General features: G+C 40.3%; 1 protein-coding gene across 6 annotated transcripts in view; it reads right to left on the bottom strand.

Annotated features, from left to right (window-relative positions):
* Positions 1-16,124, bottom strand: part of LOC147576652 (uncharacterized) — a 161,043-nt gene that overhangs the window by 135,679 nt on the left and 9,240 nt on the right. The window contains exons 3-4 of one of the 6 annotated variants that reach the window (XR_015241011.1): positions 15,731-15,861; positions 4,205-6,227 (exon numbers count right to left, since the gene is read on the bottom strand). Coding sequence is in view for 1 of the 6 variants with exons in the window: in XM_086677971.1 (XP_086534097.1) it covers positions 15,731-15,861 (131 nt within the window). In the remaining 5 variants the exon portion in view is untranslated. Of the gene's footprint in view, positions 1-4,204; positions 6,374-15,730; positions 15,862-16,124 lie in introns of those variants that run through there. The other 5 variants (XR_015241012.1, XR_015241014.1, XR_015241010.1 and 2 more) reach the window with 5 other exon arrangements.

Below are 16,124 nucleotides of genomic sequence, written 5' to 3'. Positions count from 1 at the left end.
TCCAAACCCCAGAGATAAATTTGATGCCACCTCTGCCTCAAAAAATCATGGTCTTTTGAAGAAATCAGACATGGGACATTACATTCTTAGAAGGTAGGATAGAATGAGTGCTAAATATAGATTCAAAAAAGCCCTCATTCATTCTGACTTTGTGAATTGAGGCCAGTTTTGCAGAGGAGGCATTTGATCTGGTTCTTTGAGGATAAGAAGGATTTAACAGATAGATAATAAGGGAAATAGTATTCCAGGATGGGGGTGCAGAATAAGCCAACCAGGGAAGCTTGAAAATGCTTCACTTAGGGAAAACTGAGGGGTCTGGTACTGATAAAGAGCAGGATTCAGGGGTGCCTGGGTGGCTCAGTCCGTTAAGCGTCCAACTCTTGATTTTGGCCGTCACAACCTCACGGATTCTTGAGACTGGGCTCTGTGCTGATGTGTGGATCCTGTTTGAGATTCTCTCTCTCTCTCTCTCTCTCTCTGCCTCTCCCCTGCTCACGTGCATGCATGTGCTTGCTCTCTCTCTCTCAAAATAAATAAATGAACATTAAAAAAAAAAAAAAGGCAGGATTCACACCAGGCTGTATAGGACATGAAGCTGAAATGAATAATGGCATCCAACCACGATGCCCGATTCCCATAAGGAATCAGGTCTTTATCCCGGAGGGGTTGGAAAAACACCATGGCAGGATTCTCGAGATAGGAGTGATCTGAATTCTCTTATTCAGATGAATAAGATGTAGGAGGATTACTGCTCATCCACATGAAGGAGGAAGAAATTAACAACATGCTACCAACATGTAAGCTATTGCTTCTGCCCCAGGAGTGGGAGACAGAACAAGGGTAAGGGTAGTAGGAAGCAAAGGAGTTACGGTACAGAAAGAATCCATAGGCTTCTCCAACTGCCTAGCTGAGGTATCACTGGCTGACACATGTTTGATCACCCTCACCAGAGTACAGATCCCCTGAGGGCAGGAACCATATCTTATTCACCTTTGTGGCCTTAGTGGTTAACACAAGTGGCTCTCATTATAGTAGAGTCTTAACCTGGTGGCCTTAGGTGAGTTACAAGGGGGTCTTCAAGTCTCCCCAAAATTATATGCACAATTTTTTGTCTGCGCCTTTCTGTTAGAAAGGGCCTACAGCTTTTATCACATCCTTAAGGGGCCCTGTGACCCAAAAGATGGTTAAGAACTGCTCTAGAAATTTGTCACCTTCATAAATGTTTCTGACTCTTGGTTTCTGTTTTTATTCCTTCTCTAAGTACTAACTTCCTATAAAAAAAAAAAAAGATAGGGTCAAACACATTAAATGGGTACTATGAACGTTATTATATTTTATTTGTAGTAAAAACCTAACATATAAATTCAGCTGAGTCTAATATGCTGAAACTCTGAAAGACATTTTCCCTGCCCGCATCTGACCTCATTCTCCGGTAACACACTCCATTCCAGAACCTACTCTCTAATAGCTGATGCATCTATGAGGATGTGAATCAATTCTAATTTGGAGTTCAGCTTCTGCAGCAAGTGCCTTTGAAGAAGCACCTTCCCGAGAATGCCAGCTTGCATCTTTCAATTACAGCTAGATAATTAGGATGGGGGCTCGCCTGCTGCCAGTTCCGTTTCTGCATGGGGGGTGTGGGGGTGCGGATGTGGTACTTCTGGGCAACACACACATTCACCAAACATTGAAAGGGATCCTGTTGTCCAAACCCAGGCTGAAGAAGGAGTTGGTGCTGCTTCTGCATGCCAGAACAGTCTGGGAGATGTGGCTTGGATGCCAACTATGAGATGTTCTGTGATAGCCCAGTGGTTTATAAAGACTACGGAACAGAATGTTTCCAAGTGGAACTGGCCCAGAGAACTTGGAACATATGTTCCCTAGCAGAAAATAGCCTCTGACATCCAGAAAAGATGCAGTCCAGTTGGGGCGATGGGGGTGAAGATACACACATAAAAAAAAAAAGAAAAAAGAACCTACTTAACAAAAGGACAGAGAAGTGTATGCTCGGTGCAAGGTAAATTTTTCAAATGAAGGGAAGCGTTGTAGGAATTCAGAGAAAAAAACTGCCACTGTGTAATGAAGTTCATAAAAGAAGGCCATGAAAGAGGGGCAACGGCAAGGAATTAACATATCTGCACCACATATTCATGCATTTAACTTAATTTCTTTTTTTCTAACAATGAGGGAGCATCTACTATGTTCCAGCTAAGCCACCAAGTAATTTTGTATATATTATTTGTTAATCGTCACAACTACCTTTGAGGTAGGGGTTATTATCTTCACTTTATGGATGAGGACTAAAGCTCAGAAAGAGCAAATAAATTTCCTAGGACATGGCTACTAAGTTCCTGAACCAGAACCAGAACCAGAACCCACGTCTACCTGCCTCCAAAGACTAAATTCCTTTCACACCACAGTGTCCCTAAAAAGCTATTAGTACAATGTGGATGAATCTAAAAAACACTAAGCTAAGTGAAAAGAAGCCAGGCACAAAAGGAGTCACATATTTATGACTCCATTTATATGAAACATCCAGAACAGGCAAATCTAGTGATAGAGACCTAATGGTTGCTAGAGCTTGGGGAGAGAAAGAAACATCAAGAGGTTCCCCCTCAGTATATTTGGGGGATAGTGAGGTGCCTGAATCAAGTCAAGCAGCATGATGAGCCAACATTCTCTTCTCGATTCAAGGGAAGATTTTCAATGAAGGTGTGAGGATCACTCTTTCGCTGAGAGTGAGAGTTCCCAGGCACAAACATCTGTGCTTCTTAATCACGATAGAAGAAGCTGCCCAAGATTATCCAAAATGCCCCTGAGAGCATTTACAAGGGGTGAAGGTCGTCATTGCTGTGGGTCTTCCTAAATCAGGAAGATGCAAAAGTCTTTTGATCATTCTCAAATAACTCTACATGTGGTCATTTCTTGGTTGCTTAGGAGCAACTCTGAATCTCTGTGAATTTAAAATATACAGAATAATCTCTTAGCTAATGAAGATGCCTAGTCAGCCACCCAGCATCCCATCTCAACTGGGCTTTGTTAGCAGCATCGAGGGTACAGAAACTCTCATGAAGGGCCTGAGGGAGTCACAGGAGATATTTAATTTGGCTGCACTGCCTTTTATGTGGGAAACCATAGGCCACATGAAAACGGGGACTTATGAAGGCAGACAAAGGTCTGCCATCCAAGCAGCAGTGAGCCTGGAAACGGGACTTATCTTGGAGTCTCAATATCCTTTCAGGTTCTTCGGGACATGTGTGCCTTCACTTTGCACTATTCTCAGAAGGATCTGTATCAGTGATGGTGGCTTCTGTTTATTTGGAGTTTCACACACCAAACTGACCCTTTCAAACCCTCACAGGCTTTCCGGTAGCAAAAAGGAGGTAGCAAGTGGACTCACCTGTTCCCTTGCCCTTCTCCAGTCTCTGGTCTACTTTCCTCTTTGCCACAGTCAACTCCCAGAGTCCTGGGAGAGGGGACATGGTTGCCCTGGTGGGCCTATAACTCAGTCTCTTCCAAGTACACGCTCTATTCTGAAAGCAGGAATCAAACTCTTCAGCTGCTCATCCATACCCATTACTGGGGTGCCCAGAAAGATGTAGTTTGTGGAGAGTTCCTGGGGAGTTCCTCGCAGAGTTCTGCACGATGCCAACCATGATGCTGAAAGTCACATTCTGTGTGGAGTCCAGTAAGAGTTCTATGGAGTGTCCAGTGGAGTGGCATACACAGAATTCCATGCAGTGCCTCGTGACTGCCCTGGGCCCAGGGAGATATATAATGTGTTACAGCCAAGGCAAAGCCAATGAGATGACCTCAGCCATCCCAAATGTGGTATCTGTCAAATAGCTGTCATGCTCAGCAAAATTCCCCTTGAAGTGCTCTGAGCTGTGCCCAGTGACATGTCCAACATGGTGTTGAGTATAATGCCTAGTGCCCAACAAGTGTCCATTTGATGGCCTGCATGGTACCTAATGAATGATCTTCAGAGAGTGACGCACCTAGGAAGCTTCTCCCCTGCCCACAACCACCCGCGGCAGTCCCCTATGATTGCCCCTCTGGCCTCCTGATGACCCCAACCCCACTGCCAGCCTCTCCACAGGCCCCTCTGGTCTTTAAAAAGCCACATAGTATCATTTAAAAACAAAAAACAAAAAAACAATTTGTTCCAAAGCTGAAGACAGCCAAGAAAATGTAAAACCTCAAATACCAAGGTAACAAACTTCAGTTTTATTTTGAGATTCTTTTTTTACACCGTTTTAAAAAAACAGCACTCAATAAATACTTGTAAAACAAAACAATATAAGCACATAGTACAGAAATCTATGAAGTACAAAATAAAATACCCTCTTCCCTTTCCTCACCCTCCCATCTCCCATCAAGCCCTCTTTCTGGAATTAGCCACTGCTCATTTGGTTTGTGTCCTTCCAGATATGTTCCATGCATTACTCAAACGTGTATTATATGCACATAATTCTTTTTTTATACCCACAGGGCATTAATGATTCATTCTTCTGAAGCACGCTTTTTTCATAAAATACAATGTGGTAACCTTTCCATGAGGGTACATGTATGTTTACTTCATCATCTTTGATTGAAATACACAGTAGTACTATTACTTATTTAACCAATCTTCTGTTGATGGCATTTAGATCATTTCCACTTTTTACAGTCACAAACACCACTGCAATTAACATCCTTTAAATTGTGATAATATCGCAAAATAACTCTCCAAAAAGATTATAATAATTTACACTTCTTACTGACAAACGTAATAGAAATCTTTCCATTGCTTCTGGAAAGCCTTTAATTGACTCCACTTTAAAAGTTCCAGGTCATATCACAAGTTTCGGGTTCAGAATGGGAGGGCTCATTTTTGCTGGGCTTCGGCTTCATCCCCGTGCCTTGCAGCATGTAGGCTGGCATCCAGTCCTTGACACTCTCTCTCAGTCCAGGTGTCTGGCACCCCCCAGCTGCCAGTAATAAAGACCTGTCCTCAGTGTTCAGGAGGCAGGCTAACTCACATGGCCACCAGGGTCTGCAGTCTTCCGCTGCCCCCAGGCCTGCCCCCAGAGATCTGGTGAGTGAGCACAGAGCCAGAGGCTATCTCTAATTCCCACAGAATAGTCCTTCTGCCTGTCTGACAGGCTTCTGTCCTCCCTGAATTTCCCATCAGTCCCCTAACCTGGAATGGAGCTTCTCCTTGCCCCTGATCCCAGGCCAGCCCAGCCTTGGCCCCAGCATCTCCCCCACTGATGGCCACAGTGAGGGTCCTGAGATGCCTGCTGCCATCCACATCTCCACCTGTTGTCTTGGTTCAGAGTTCACCCCATCCTCTAGAGCTGGGTCTCTGGATATTTACTACTCTTTTGTCATAGTGGCCCAAGCATCTCTCGGCCAGCCTGCATTCCCCTCCCTCCTGCAGCACCAGGGCCTCGCCTCTCATTTCATTCATTCATTCAACAAATATTTATTATGCGCTATGAACATTTTCTACTGAATTGCACAATTCCTGAAATAATAATTCTTGCATATACATCAAGCTCTGTATTTCTATGGCAATATGGATGGCAGGTTATTGAAATTTTATGAATTTATTACTACAGACTGGATATAGTTCAGTCTTTTTCCTGGAAGAGATGCACTCCTATATAGTTACCATTATAGTACTATATCCCATCCCACGGACATGTTATAATAGCCAACATGCATTAAGTACCCACCAAGTGTTGATCTAAGAAGTGAGCATGCATTAATAATCCTCATCAAGACAACCATATGAAATAAATACTACTGTCATCCCCATTTCATAGGTGAGTATCTGAGGCTAACTAAATTACCAACAGAGCCAGTATCCAAACCCAAGCATCTGACATCAGAGCCTGCACCCTTAACCACTATGGCATTCCGCCCCTCCATAGTGCTTTTCTACATCAGATCCTTGGGCAGAGGCCCAAAAATTCATCAACGGCAGCTTGGGGAAATCCTGAAAGATGAAGGGTCCAGGACCTAAAATGAGAGCAATAGCTCTGGACTCTGGCCAATGGAACTTCTTAGCAGGCTCAGTGATCTGCAGGCAGTGGGCACCATTGACTAGCATGTTCCAGTGATGTGATGACAGAGATACACGGAGGCCAGTGCTGAACACACAGAGCTGTCAGTTCTGTCCTGCTGATAAGAGGCGGCCACTCAGACTTACTCTTCTTTCAACCCATCATCTCCAAGCTTCTCTGCATGGTGGTTAACATGTCACTGTGAGAATTAAGGGCAAGGATTCTGGGGGCAGAATGTCTGGGTCCATCTAGATCTTGGCTCTACTACTTCATAGGTGTGTGACCTTGAGATGAGTTGCTAAACATACCTGTGCCTCAATGTCCTGGAATATGAAATGGTAGCAATAAATGTGAACTATTTCAATACCATCCCAAAGGCTGGCCGACCACTTTGGAGCAGCTGAGGCAGTGAACATAAAGCCACAACTTGTCCTTGTATAGGTGCTACACAAGGTGCACTCAGAGGAGAACAAGACGGCAGTAGAATAGCAACCTGAGTGAAAATAGGTGTAGTAGTTTGCTGGGGCTGTGGTAATAAAGCACCACCGATTGGGTAGGTTAAACACAGAAACGTGTTCTCTCTCAGTCTGGAGGCTGGAGTCCAAGATCAAAGTGTCAGCAGGTTTGGTTTCTTCCGAGAGCCATGAGGGATGCATTTGTTCCAGGGCTCTCTTCTTGGCACAGCTGGCTGTCTTCTCCCTGCATCTATTCACATCATCTCCCCTCTATGTATATCTCTGTGCCTAAATCCCCCTTTTTATAAGGACACCATATTTGATTAAGGCCCACCTTAATGACCCCATTTTAACTTGATTACCTCTGGAAAAAAACATATCTCCAAATAAGATCACGTTCGGAGGTGCTGAGAGCCAGGATTTCAACATACGAATTTTCAGGTGACACAATTCAACCCATAACAATCACTAGTGAGAAGAGTTACCATTTATTGGGCAACTATCACGTGTTTTACCGTGACTCTTAAAACCCACAGCAAATCTAAGGTATCTACTAAGAAAATCGAGATTCAGGGAGTTATAGTGACTTGCCTAAGATTATATAACTAGTCATCAGTGGAGCCAAGATTTGGATAAGGACTGTCTGACTCCAAAGCCATGTTCTTTAAATGTGATATAATAGTGTCCTTTTAGTCGGTTCCTAACTTGCCAGTGACTTGGGACCATTCCTGTAAAGATACAAGGTCTTATCTAATCTCTGTGCCCACCTCTGGAGCTCCTCTGCCTGGAAGGGGGCTAGTTCTGTTCACATACAGATCCACGGGGACTCCAGAAAATCACAGGCTTGCAAAGCAGGAAGAAACTTCTGGTGTCATCCAGTCCATCCCATCCTTTACAGATGAAGAATGAGTTGCTTACTACACAAGATCACACAGGCAAGGGAGAATTAGTTTTGAAGCTGCTCTCTACCCAACACTGCCTTACCAGAAGAAATTGTGAACTTTGCTGGCTGATCTAATTTACTTAGCAGACTATCTAGCATTTTTGAGCCATTTATATAAAATCATGAGATTAGCCATTTTTAATCAAATACAGTCTGACACAGTATGAAATAGCCAAGGACAGGTCTGTCACACAAACATCCTGCAGCTTTAATTACCAAAAAGCCAGCCCCTCACATTTATCACAAGAAGCATTAAACTTCTCATAGGACTTCTTTTCTATGCCAATACTTTGAATAGTAAGAAATCAGGAAAAAGGTAATCTGTTCTTGTCATAGGAATTGTTATATAAGAAAGAAAAAACACATCAAATCTCCATTCTCCAGACTGAAAGCATGGTGTTCCTCCGTAATAGCATCCATCTTCCCTCAATCACCAGCTTTGGGGCACACCACCTGGCCAGCATCTGGGGCAAATATCCTCTGCCATGCCAGCTTTCTCTGTCCCCAAATCCAGCCCAAGTTTCTCAACAACATTAATCAGGCAAATGTCAGGAGAACTGAGACAGAAAGTCGACTCCAGATCTGAATGACAGGTATGATTCCAGGAAAACAGTCAAAGATCTAGTAACTGCAGACCCAGCTCTGCCTCTTAGAAACAGTACAGCCTCAAGCAGATTCCTTTAGCCTCAAAAAGTCAATTTCTTCACCTTTGAAATGAGAGAAATAGTAGCCTGCCTCACAGGTTGTGAAAATTAAACAACACGACCGTTAAGATGCACAGCACACCACTTGCGGTGAATATGGCACCACGTGTAAACTCGACAAACCACTGAGTCGGACACCTGAAGCTAATGTAACATCGTGTGTCAACTATACTCAAAAAAAAATAAACTAAATAAAAATCAGTTAAAAATAAAATGCACAGCACAGTGGCTGGCACATAGTAGGGGCTTAAATATTTTTTTTAATTTTTAAGTATATGGAAAATCATTTTCTTCCCCCTAAAACTGATGGGGAGTAATCTGTTCCTTCTCTTACATATACACACACATACGAATAAGGAAGGAATTGGGAGTATTACAGGCCCTAACGTGGCCAATCTTTGGGCTAATGCTGCCACCTGCTGCTGGAGAGCCAGCATCCCATGCAGCTAGTTCATAGGGATGAAGGGAAATACATGAGAGACCATACGGGATGCACCTAGATGACCCCTCTCTAGCACACTTCTCTTCCATCGTTCCGATCTGAAACAAGGGCGTACCTGACTTATCTGGTCCTGGGGTTCCAGTCAAATTTCTGTGGCAGGAGGGACTTCTCAGACAGAGGATGACATTTTCCTAGTAGGCCACATTTCCAGCATTAGGAACATTAGGACAGCCAAGAGTTGTGCTGCACCAGAAGTCAAAAAGTAGTATGCAGCCTGTGGACACACTTCACGGAAACTACATAATGTTAGCCCACACTGTGGTTCATAAAATTCAAATTAGCCACAATGCTTAAATGTCAGATTTCACCTTAACATGTGGATTTTCAGATTATTGTCTCCCTAAATCCCAATCACAAAGGCTTGCAGAGCATAAGATGGCTAAACAAGGTAGGATTGATTTATACCTTCAAGAAATAATAATAGTAACTACCAAGCACCTAGTCTATGTCAGGTACAAAGAAGAGCATTTTAACCTCAAGTGCTGACCTCAAAGATATTTTCATCCATCGTGCATTCAGATCTCACATCTCTGCTCTATGAATTTGCTTTTGTTCTCTGGGCAAAAAATATAAAATCACCACCACATCCAGTCCATAATAAACATGACTTGCATAAATAATCCATACAAAGTAAAACTTGCAATGGCAAAATCTTTGAACAGTAACATTTATATTGACTGAAAAATCATAAGAAGAATCCTATCTTTCAGGTAATACTGAAAACAGCAAAATTTGAGCCAAAAATTATATGTAAAAAATAGAATCTTCTTCACAAAACTTTGATAAGGTACCCAGGAGAATCATACTTGTTAAAAATAATGGTCCAAAAGAAAATTCCCAATAACGTAAGTTATAGTCAGTCCAGCTAGATAGGAAGAAAACGCTAATTATTGAGTCTTTGTCAAAAAATGTTTATGGAAAAACTAACCTTAATAGAAAATTTTCAGTAAGACAAAAATTTTAATCTGAAAAAATAAGCAAATGTGTTGTATAGGAAATTGTTGAAAAATTATATTGGTTTTACTATCTGTTCTCCTTCTAATTCCACAGAAAACTCATGCTGACAGCCTAGTATATGTCCTTCTGTATACTTCTCCATACTATAATCTCACATACTCATATTCATATTGGCAAAGGCTTTTCATTGTTTGTCTTACAAAAACTGAATCATACATTTCCTGGCATCTTGTTTTTCTCATTTAACAATATCTTAAAGAAATCTTTTTAAATTAGAATGGGCTTATTTGTATAAAAGAAAGTCCATGAGAGGGATTGCCAAGTGGCAGGAAAGATATTTTTATTTTTAAAAGGAATTGCCAGGGGCGCCTGGGTGGTGCAGTCGGTTAAGCGTCCGACTTCAGCCAGGTCACGATCTTGCGGTCCATGAGTTTGAACCCCGCGTCAGGCTCTGGGCTGATGGCTCGGAGCCTGGAGCCTGTTTCCGATTCTGTGTCTCCCTCTCTCTCTGCCCCTCCCCCGTTCGTGCTCTGTCTCTCCCTGTCCCAAAAATAAATAAACGTTGAAAAAAAAAAATTAAAAAAAAAAAAAGGAATTGCCAGATTACTTTCAGAAGGACTGAAATAGTTCACCTTTCCTTTGGCAAAGGACGTGCATACCTCTTTCTCTATATCCTACCAGCAGTCTGCATCACTGCTTCTTTCCACTGGTCTGGTAGAGGTAAGGATTAATCTCATTATTACTTTAATTTGCATTTCTCTAACTTCTAATGAATTTGGGCACCTTGTCACGTTTGCTGGCAACAAGATTTGCTCTTCCACAAAATGCCTGTTTATAAGACTTGGCCATTTTTACTGGGTAGTTTGTCTTTTGCTCGCCATTTGTAAGAGTTCTTGGTATATTTTCATTACAAATTATATACCTATCACCTGCATGACAATTAGGTTTTTTTCCAAATCAGTCATCTGTCTATTGACTCTGCTGATGATCTTTGCCATACAAAAGGATGAATTTTTATATAAAGATGATTAAACTTCTGGTTAAAGGGGTCTTTCCCCATCATTCCCAATTCTTAGAAAATGTGGGAATGTAGTCTCTCAGATTATCTTGCAAGACGTTACTGTAAAATTTTTTATATTTAGTCTTTATATATATCTTTATTTTTTTTGGAATAAACATAAGATAAGGATCCAAGTTTTTCTTCCAAGTAGATAGCCAGTTTTGCCAGGACCATTCATCACAGAATATATTCTTTTCCCACTGAGCTATACTTCCAACTTCCTAATGTAGACGATGCTTATATAATCCAGGGTTTATTTCCAGACTCTTTATTCTATTTTACTGATCTAGTTACCTATTCTTGTACCAGTGTAATACTTAATTTATAGTATGCTCTGATATTCTATAAACCCTCTCTCACTAATCTTTTTATCATATTTTTCTGAGCCATCTTTGGACATTTATTCTTCTACACAAACTTTAATACCATTTTATCAAATCCTTCCCACTCAAAGCCCCTGGGATCCTAGTAAGAACTGCATTAATTTTACATATTAATTTTAGAAGAATTGACAATTTTAACATTGTCTTCCCATCTGAAAACATGGTGTTTTTATTTGTTCATATCTTGTTTTATGTCCTTCTAGAAGACATATAACTCCTAATGATTTATTTGCTTCATATTAAGTCTTGTTCTTGTTAAATTCTTCCTATTTTATAGCTCTGTTGTTATTAAGTAGTTGTGAACATTTCCATTTGTAGTTATTTATTTTTGTAGTACATAAAAATTGCTGATTTTAATGTATTTATCTTGCATCTAGACACCTAGCCAAATTACCTTATTAACTCTAAGAAGTTTTACTATGGTATCCTGGATTTTCCATGTATATAGTCAAATAGTCAAAAAGTGAGCTTGTTTTTCTCCTCTTCCCCAGTATTTTCTCTACCAATTATTTTACTTATTTGTTACACTTGCACAAATCTCCAAGACAATGTTAAATAATAATGACAAGGGTAGGCATTTCTGTCTAGTTCTTGGTTTGAATTAAAATGGTTTTACTATTTTACCATCTAGGATAATATTTGCTGTTCTTTTTGGTAAATGATCTTTATTGTGGGGGGGATAGTTTTTCTTAGGGATAGTTGCTGAATTTAATCAAGTGTCTGTCAAATGGAGATGTTGGTTTTTTTTCCCTTAATTTGTTGATAGATGGATGTTAATAGGTTTCCAGTATTTATATTTTTGAAACAAAGTGTACTTGTTTTACTACTCCTAAATACATTATTAAATCTATTTGTTAATTCTTTATTTATAAATGTTGCACCTATATTCATATATGATCACTGTCTATGACCTAGTTTATAAAACATTTTTATTATCCTTTAAAAATGAGAAAAACAATTTTGTGAATCTGTCTAGGCCTGTTGTCTTCTTCAACCATAGCTTTATAATCACCTTTCTGACATGTTGTATAGTAATTGGTACATTCATATTTTCTACTTCAGCTTATTCCTTTGGGGGATTTATAGTTGGGTGGGGGGAGTTGGAAATCAAACATATTGTCATAGAAGTACATTTAGTTTTCAATATATTGTCATAGAGGTACATGTAGTACTCCTTATAATTATTTTGATCTGTATCATTTTCTTTTTTTTTTTTTTTTTTTAATTTTTTTTCAACGTTTATTTATTTTTGGGACAGAGAGAGACAGAGCATGAACGGGGGAGGGTCAGAGAGAGAGGGAGACACAGAATCGGAAACAGGCTCCAGGCTCTGAGCCATCAGCCCAGAGCCTGACGCGGGGCTCGAACTCACGGACCGCAAGACCGTGACCTGGCTGAAGTCAGACGCTTAACCGACTGCGCCACCCAGGCGCCCCATGTATCATTTTCAATTTTACATCCTTTTTAATCACAGAACCAGGGTTTGAACTCTAGTCTTCATGACCTTGCTCTATACTATACTCTTAAAGTTAATTTAGGCTGAATCTATAAATGAAAATCATTTTGACTGATTTGACTGAAAAAAATTAGTCAACTGCAGAAATTACATTTTTATAAAGTTTAAATTATCCTAATTTTTACTTAAAATAGCTATCTTGGCATAAATAGCATTAGCAATAATATAATCATGCTTGGCAAAATCTTGGAGAATTTGAATTGTCTTCAATTAGCAAGCAGCCTCCTTGTTTCCCTCATTCTAAAATTGGTTTTTGACTAGCACCAATAATTTCCATGGAAGAAAGCAAAATCCTCTTTATCTGAGACTATAAGTGTTATTTAATTCTTGAAAATAGTATTCAAACTAACATGAGATTTCTTTCAGTTTAATAAAATACTACCTAATTAGGAAGAAGCTTTACTATTATCTCTAGGGATATATTAATATCATTAAAAAGAACATATGGTTGAGAAAGTTGTATGTACATTTATAATTTTGTTCCCTTCTGAATATGAAACACTATTTAATTAAGCTTATTACTATCCTTAAAGCTTTTTCTCAAAGGAAATGTTCTTCATTCTAAGCTACATATCTTCTTTTGTAAAAAAAAAATATATATATATTTATGAAAATTTTTTAAGAAATCCTGAAATTCTACAAGTAGATATACTCCAGTTGTATGCAAAGGATGACTCCCTTCTGTCCTCCCTCATTATATTTCTACAGTAAAATATCAATCAGAGCTATCCGCATGTGCTCCCTTTCTTTCTCTCTTGGTAACAATTTCTTAACAACTATTTTTTCATGAGCAAACTGGAGAGATAAACCAATTCTCCATACAATTCAAGTAAAAACAAAAGAAAATAGCACGGGGCCTAGGAGAAGGGTATAGTAAAGGCCATCCTCTGGACTTAGGTATAGACACAGACTATGGCTCATCCATCCATCTTGCTTTCTGCTCATTTTAAACATCTTCTTTGCCCTCATGGACAATATACTTCCCTTTGTCCCATGTTCTTCAGTTTTACTTCCATCTTAGAGTTCCACTTTCTTCCTTTCTTGCTCTATGTATAATCTGATCTCTGCCTAAACTATTCTTCCGAAGTCCACCTTCCCTGTTATGAGTTTAATTCTGTCCCAACAAAATTCATATGTTGAGGTCCTAACCTCCAGAGCCTCAGTATGTGAAATTATTTGGAAATAGGGTTGTTGCAGATATAATTAGTTAAAATGAAGTCATACTGAGTAGGGAGGGCCCCTAATCCAATATGACTGGTGTTATTACAAAGAGGAAATTTGGACACAGACATACACACAGGGAAAATGCCATGTGATGACAAAGGCAGAGATTGGGGTACTATATCTACATACCAAGGAATGCCAAGATTGCCACTAAACCATAAGTGAGGGGAAAGGCATGGAACAGATTCTTCCCTCACACTCTCTGAAGGAACCAACTCTGCTAACACCTTGATCTCAGACCCCTAGCCTCCAGAAGTGAGACAATACCTATCTGTTGTTCAAACCACCCAATTTGTGGTACTTTGATATGGAAGCCCTAGCAAATTAACATATTCCCCTTCCAAATTTAATAGTATATTTTCTCTAGACTCATCCACATTAACTTCTCACTTCAACTGATTAACAGTGGTCACCAAGTCCTTGTAAAATTCTTTCCTAACACTGCAAAACTATAGTTCATTGATCCTCTTCTGTTGTTTTTTCTTACTTTTCTAATTTCTTACTTCTTACTTCTTATTTCTCTAATTTCTCCTCCCCCAAACCCCAAAAATGTCTGTGCCCCCAAGTTTCTGTCCACAATCATTTCCATTATTAGTGGTAGTAAATTTTTTAAAATAATTAGCTTTTATTGAGCACATGCCAGGAGTCATTCTAAATATCTGACATATATCATCTAACTGAACTCTCACATCCACTCTGAGAAAAATGCTATTTTCTATCCCATTTTGTAGATGATTAAACTGAGCCCAGAGAGGTTAAGTAACTTGCCACAGCCACAAAGAGTATGTGGCAGAGCTGAAATTCAAACTGAGATCTGACTCCTGAGCACCGACTCACTTCTATACTGTTTCTCACTCTTTCTCCACAGAGAATAGATCTCTCTCCATCTGTCCTTTGAAATCTTACAGAAATATGCTGCTTTGTTTTCTCCTCAATGCAAATGAGACTGTATCCTGTATCTCCAGAGCCATTTCTTTCCCATAGTTGGGATCTCCACCTCAAACGCCTCTTGTCCAAAACTGAACCCCTTCCATTTCCCTCCAAATATGCTTTGCCTTTTTTACCCCTTGTTGGTTCCACCAATCTCCTCTGCCACCCATGCTTGGAATTGTCATAGCATTTTTCATTCATATCTGTCCTCTGCCCCTTTTTATAATGTTTCCAAGTTGTGTTAATTCTACTCCTGAACAACTAAGTTACCCACTCGTCTCCGTTCCACCTGCCTATACCATCCCCCAAATTGCCTCATATTTCTCCACATTCCATCTTTTCCTTCCCCCATCCATCCTACGTCCTACCGCCAGCTCCTCCTAAAACATTCATCCATGCGGTTGCACTCTTCTGCAATGTTCACTGCCTAAAGAATAAGGGCCAAACTCCTTGCACAGAAGATGAGGATCCTCTAGGATCTAGCTTCAACCTATCTTTTCCAATCTCCCTTGCTAACCAAACAAAACTTCTCACTTTGTATAAACACTCAGATTTTCCTGCCGTGGTTCTTCCAGCATGCCCTCTGCGTCTCTAATCCTTAAAGTTCAGTGCAAATACTTCTTGTTCTGAAAATTTACCCCAGATCTTTCACCAGCTGTGGACTATCTCTCCCTCCTCTGAACTCACTGTATATGCTATTCGTATTTGTCTTGAATCATTACCACTATCCACCCTCTATTCCAGTTATTAGTCTACATATCTTATATCCCCCACCAGACTATGAGCTCCTAGACGGCAAGAACGGAGATTCATCTCGGAATTTGCCACAGCACTTAACACAGTATGTAGCATAGGGTAGGTATTCAGTAGGTATTGACTAGCTTAATTTGTAAAGTCTCTAAGTAAATGAATGTATCAGCCAAATTGACTGAGACCATTTGAAATTCAGAGTGCAGCGCAGCAAAACCTTAAAAGCAGATTCAAATCACCAAGAGATTTGACTCACCTGGGTCCCACTCTGATCCAGCCAGAGGTTGTCATTATGCACAGTGATTCTGCTTTTGTGTTTCTGTGGAACACTCCAGGCTAAACTATCCATTGACACCAAAGCCCTTCTCTGTTCATTCCCACCACACCCTGGAAGGTCAGAACACATCATTATCCTTCTTCACGTTTCAATCTATGAGATGCTAGGTATGTGCCTAAACCCCTGTGCAGTGATAATAACTCATGCCAAAGTACTTTGAACTCAGTAGGTCCCATTCACCCTGTTGTTATGAACATTCCCATGCCCAGAGGCCACCACTAGGAGGCTCCAGCATGTCCCTGAAGCCAGGCTGTTCAGCAAGTCTCTGGGAAAGATTATAGAAAAACTTCAAAGTCTTGATTCCAATCTCCAG

This window comes from Puma concolor, chromosome D1 (genome assembly GCF_028749965.1).
Source record: "Puma concolor isolate L17-30 chromosome D1, mPumCon1.1.hap2, whole genome shotgun sequence".
Taxonomy (NCBI): Eukaryota; Metazoa; Chordata; class Mammalia; order Carnivora; family Felidae; genus Puma; species Puma concolor.
Note: the sequence above shows the minus strand (reverse complement) of the source record. Positions and strands in the feature narration are given on the sequence as shown.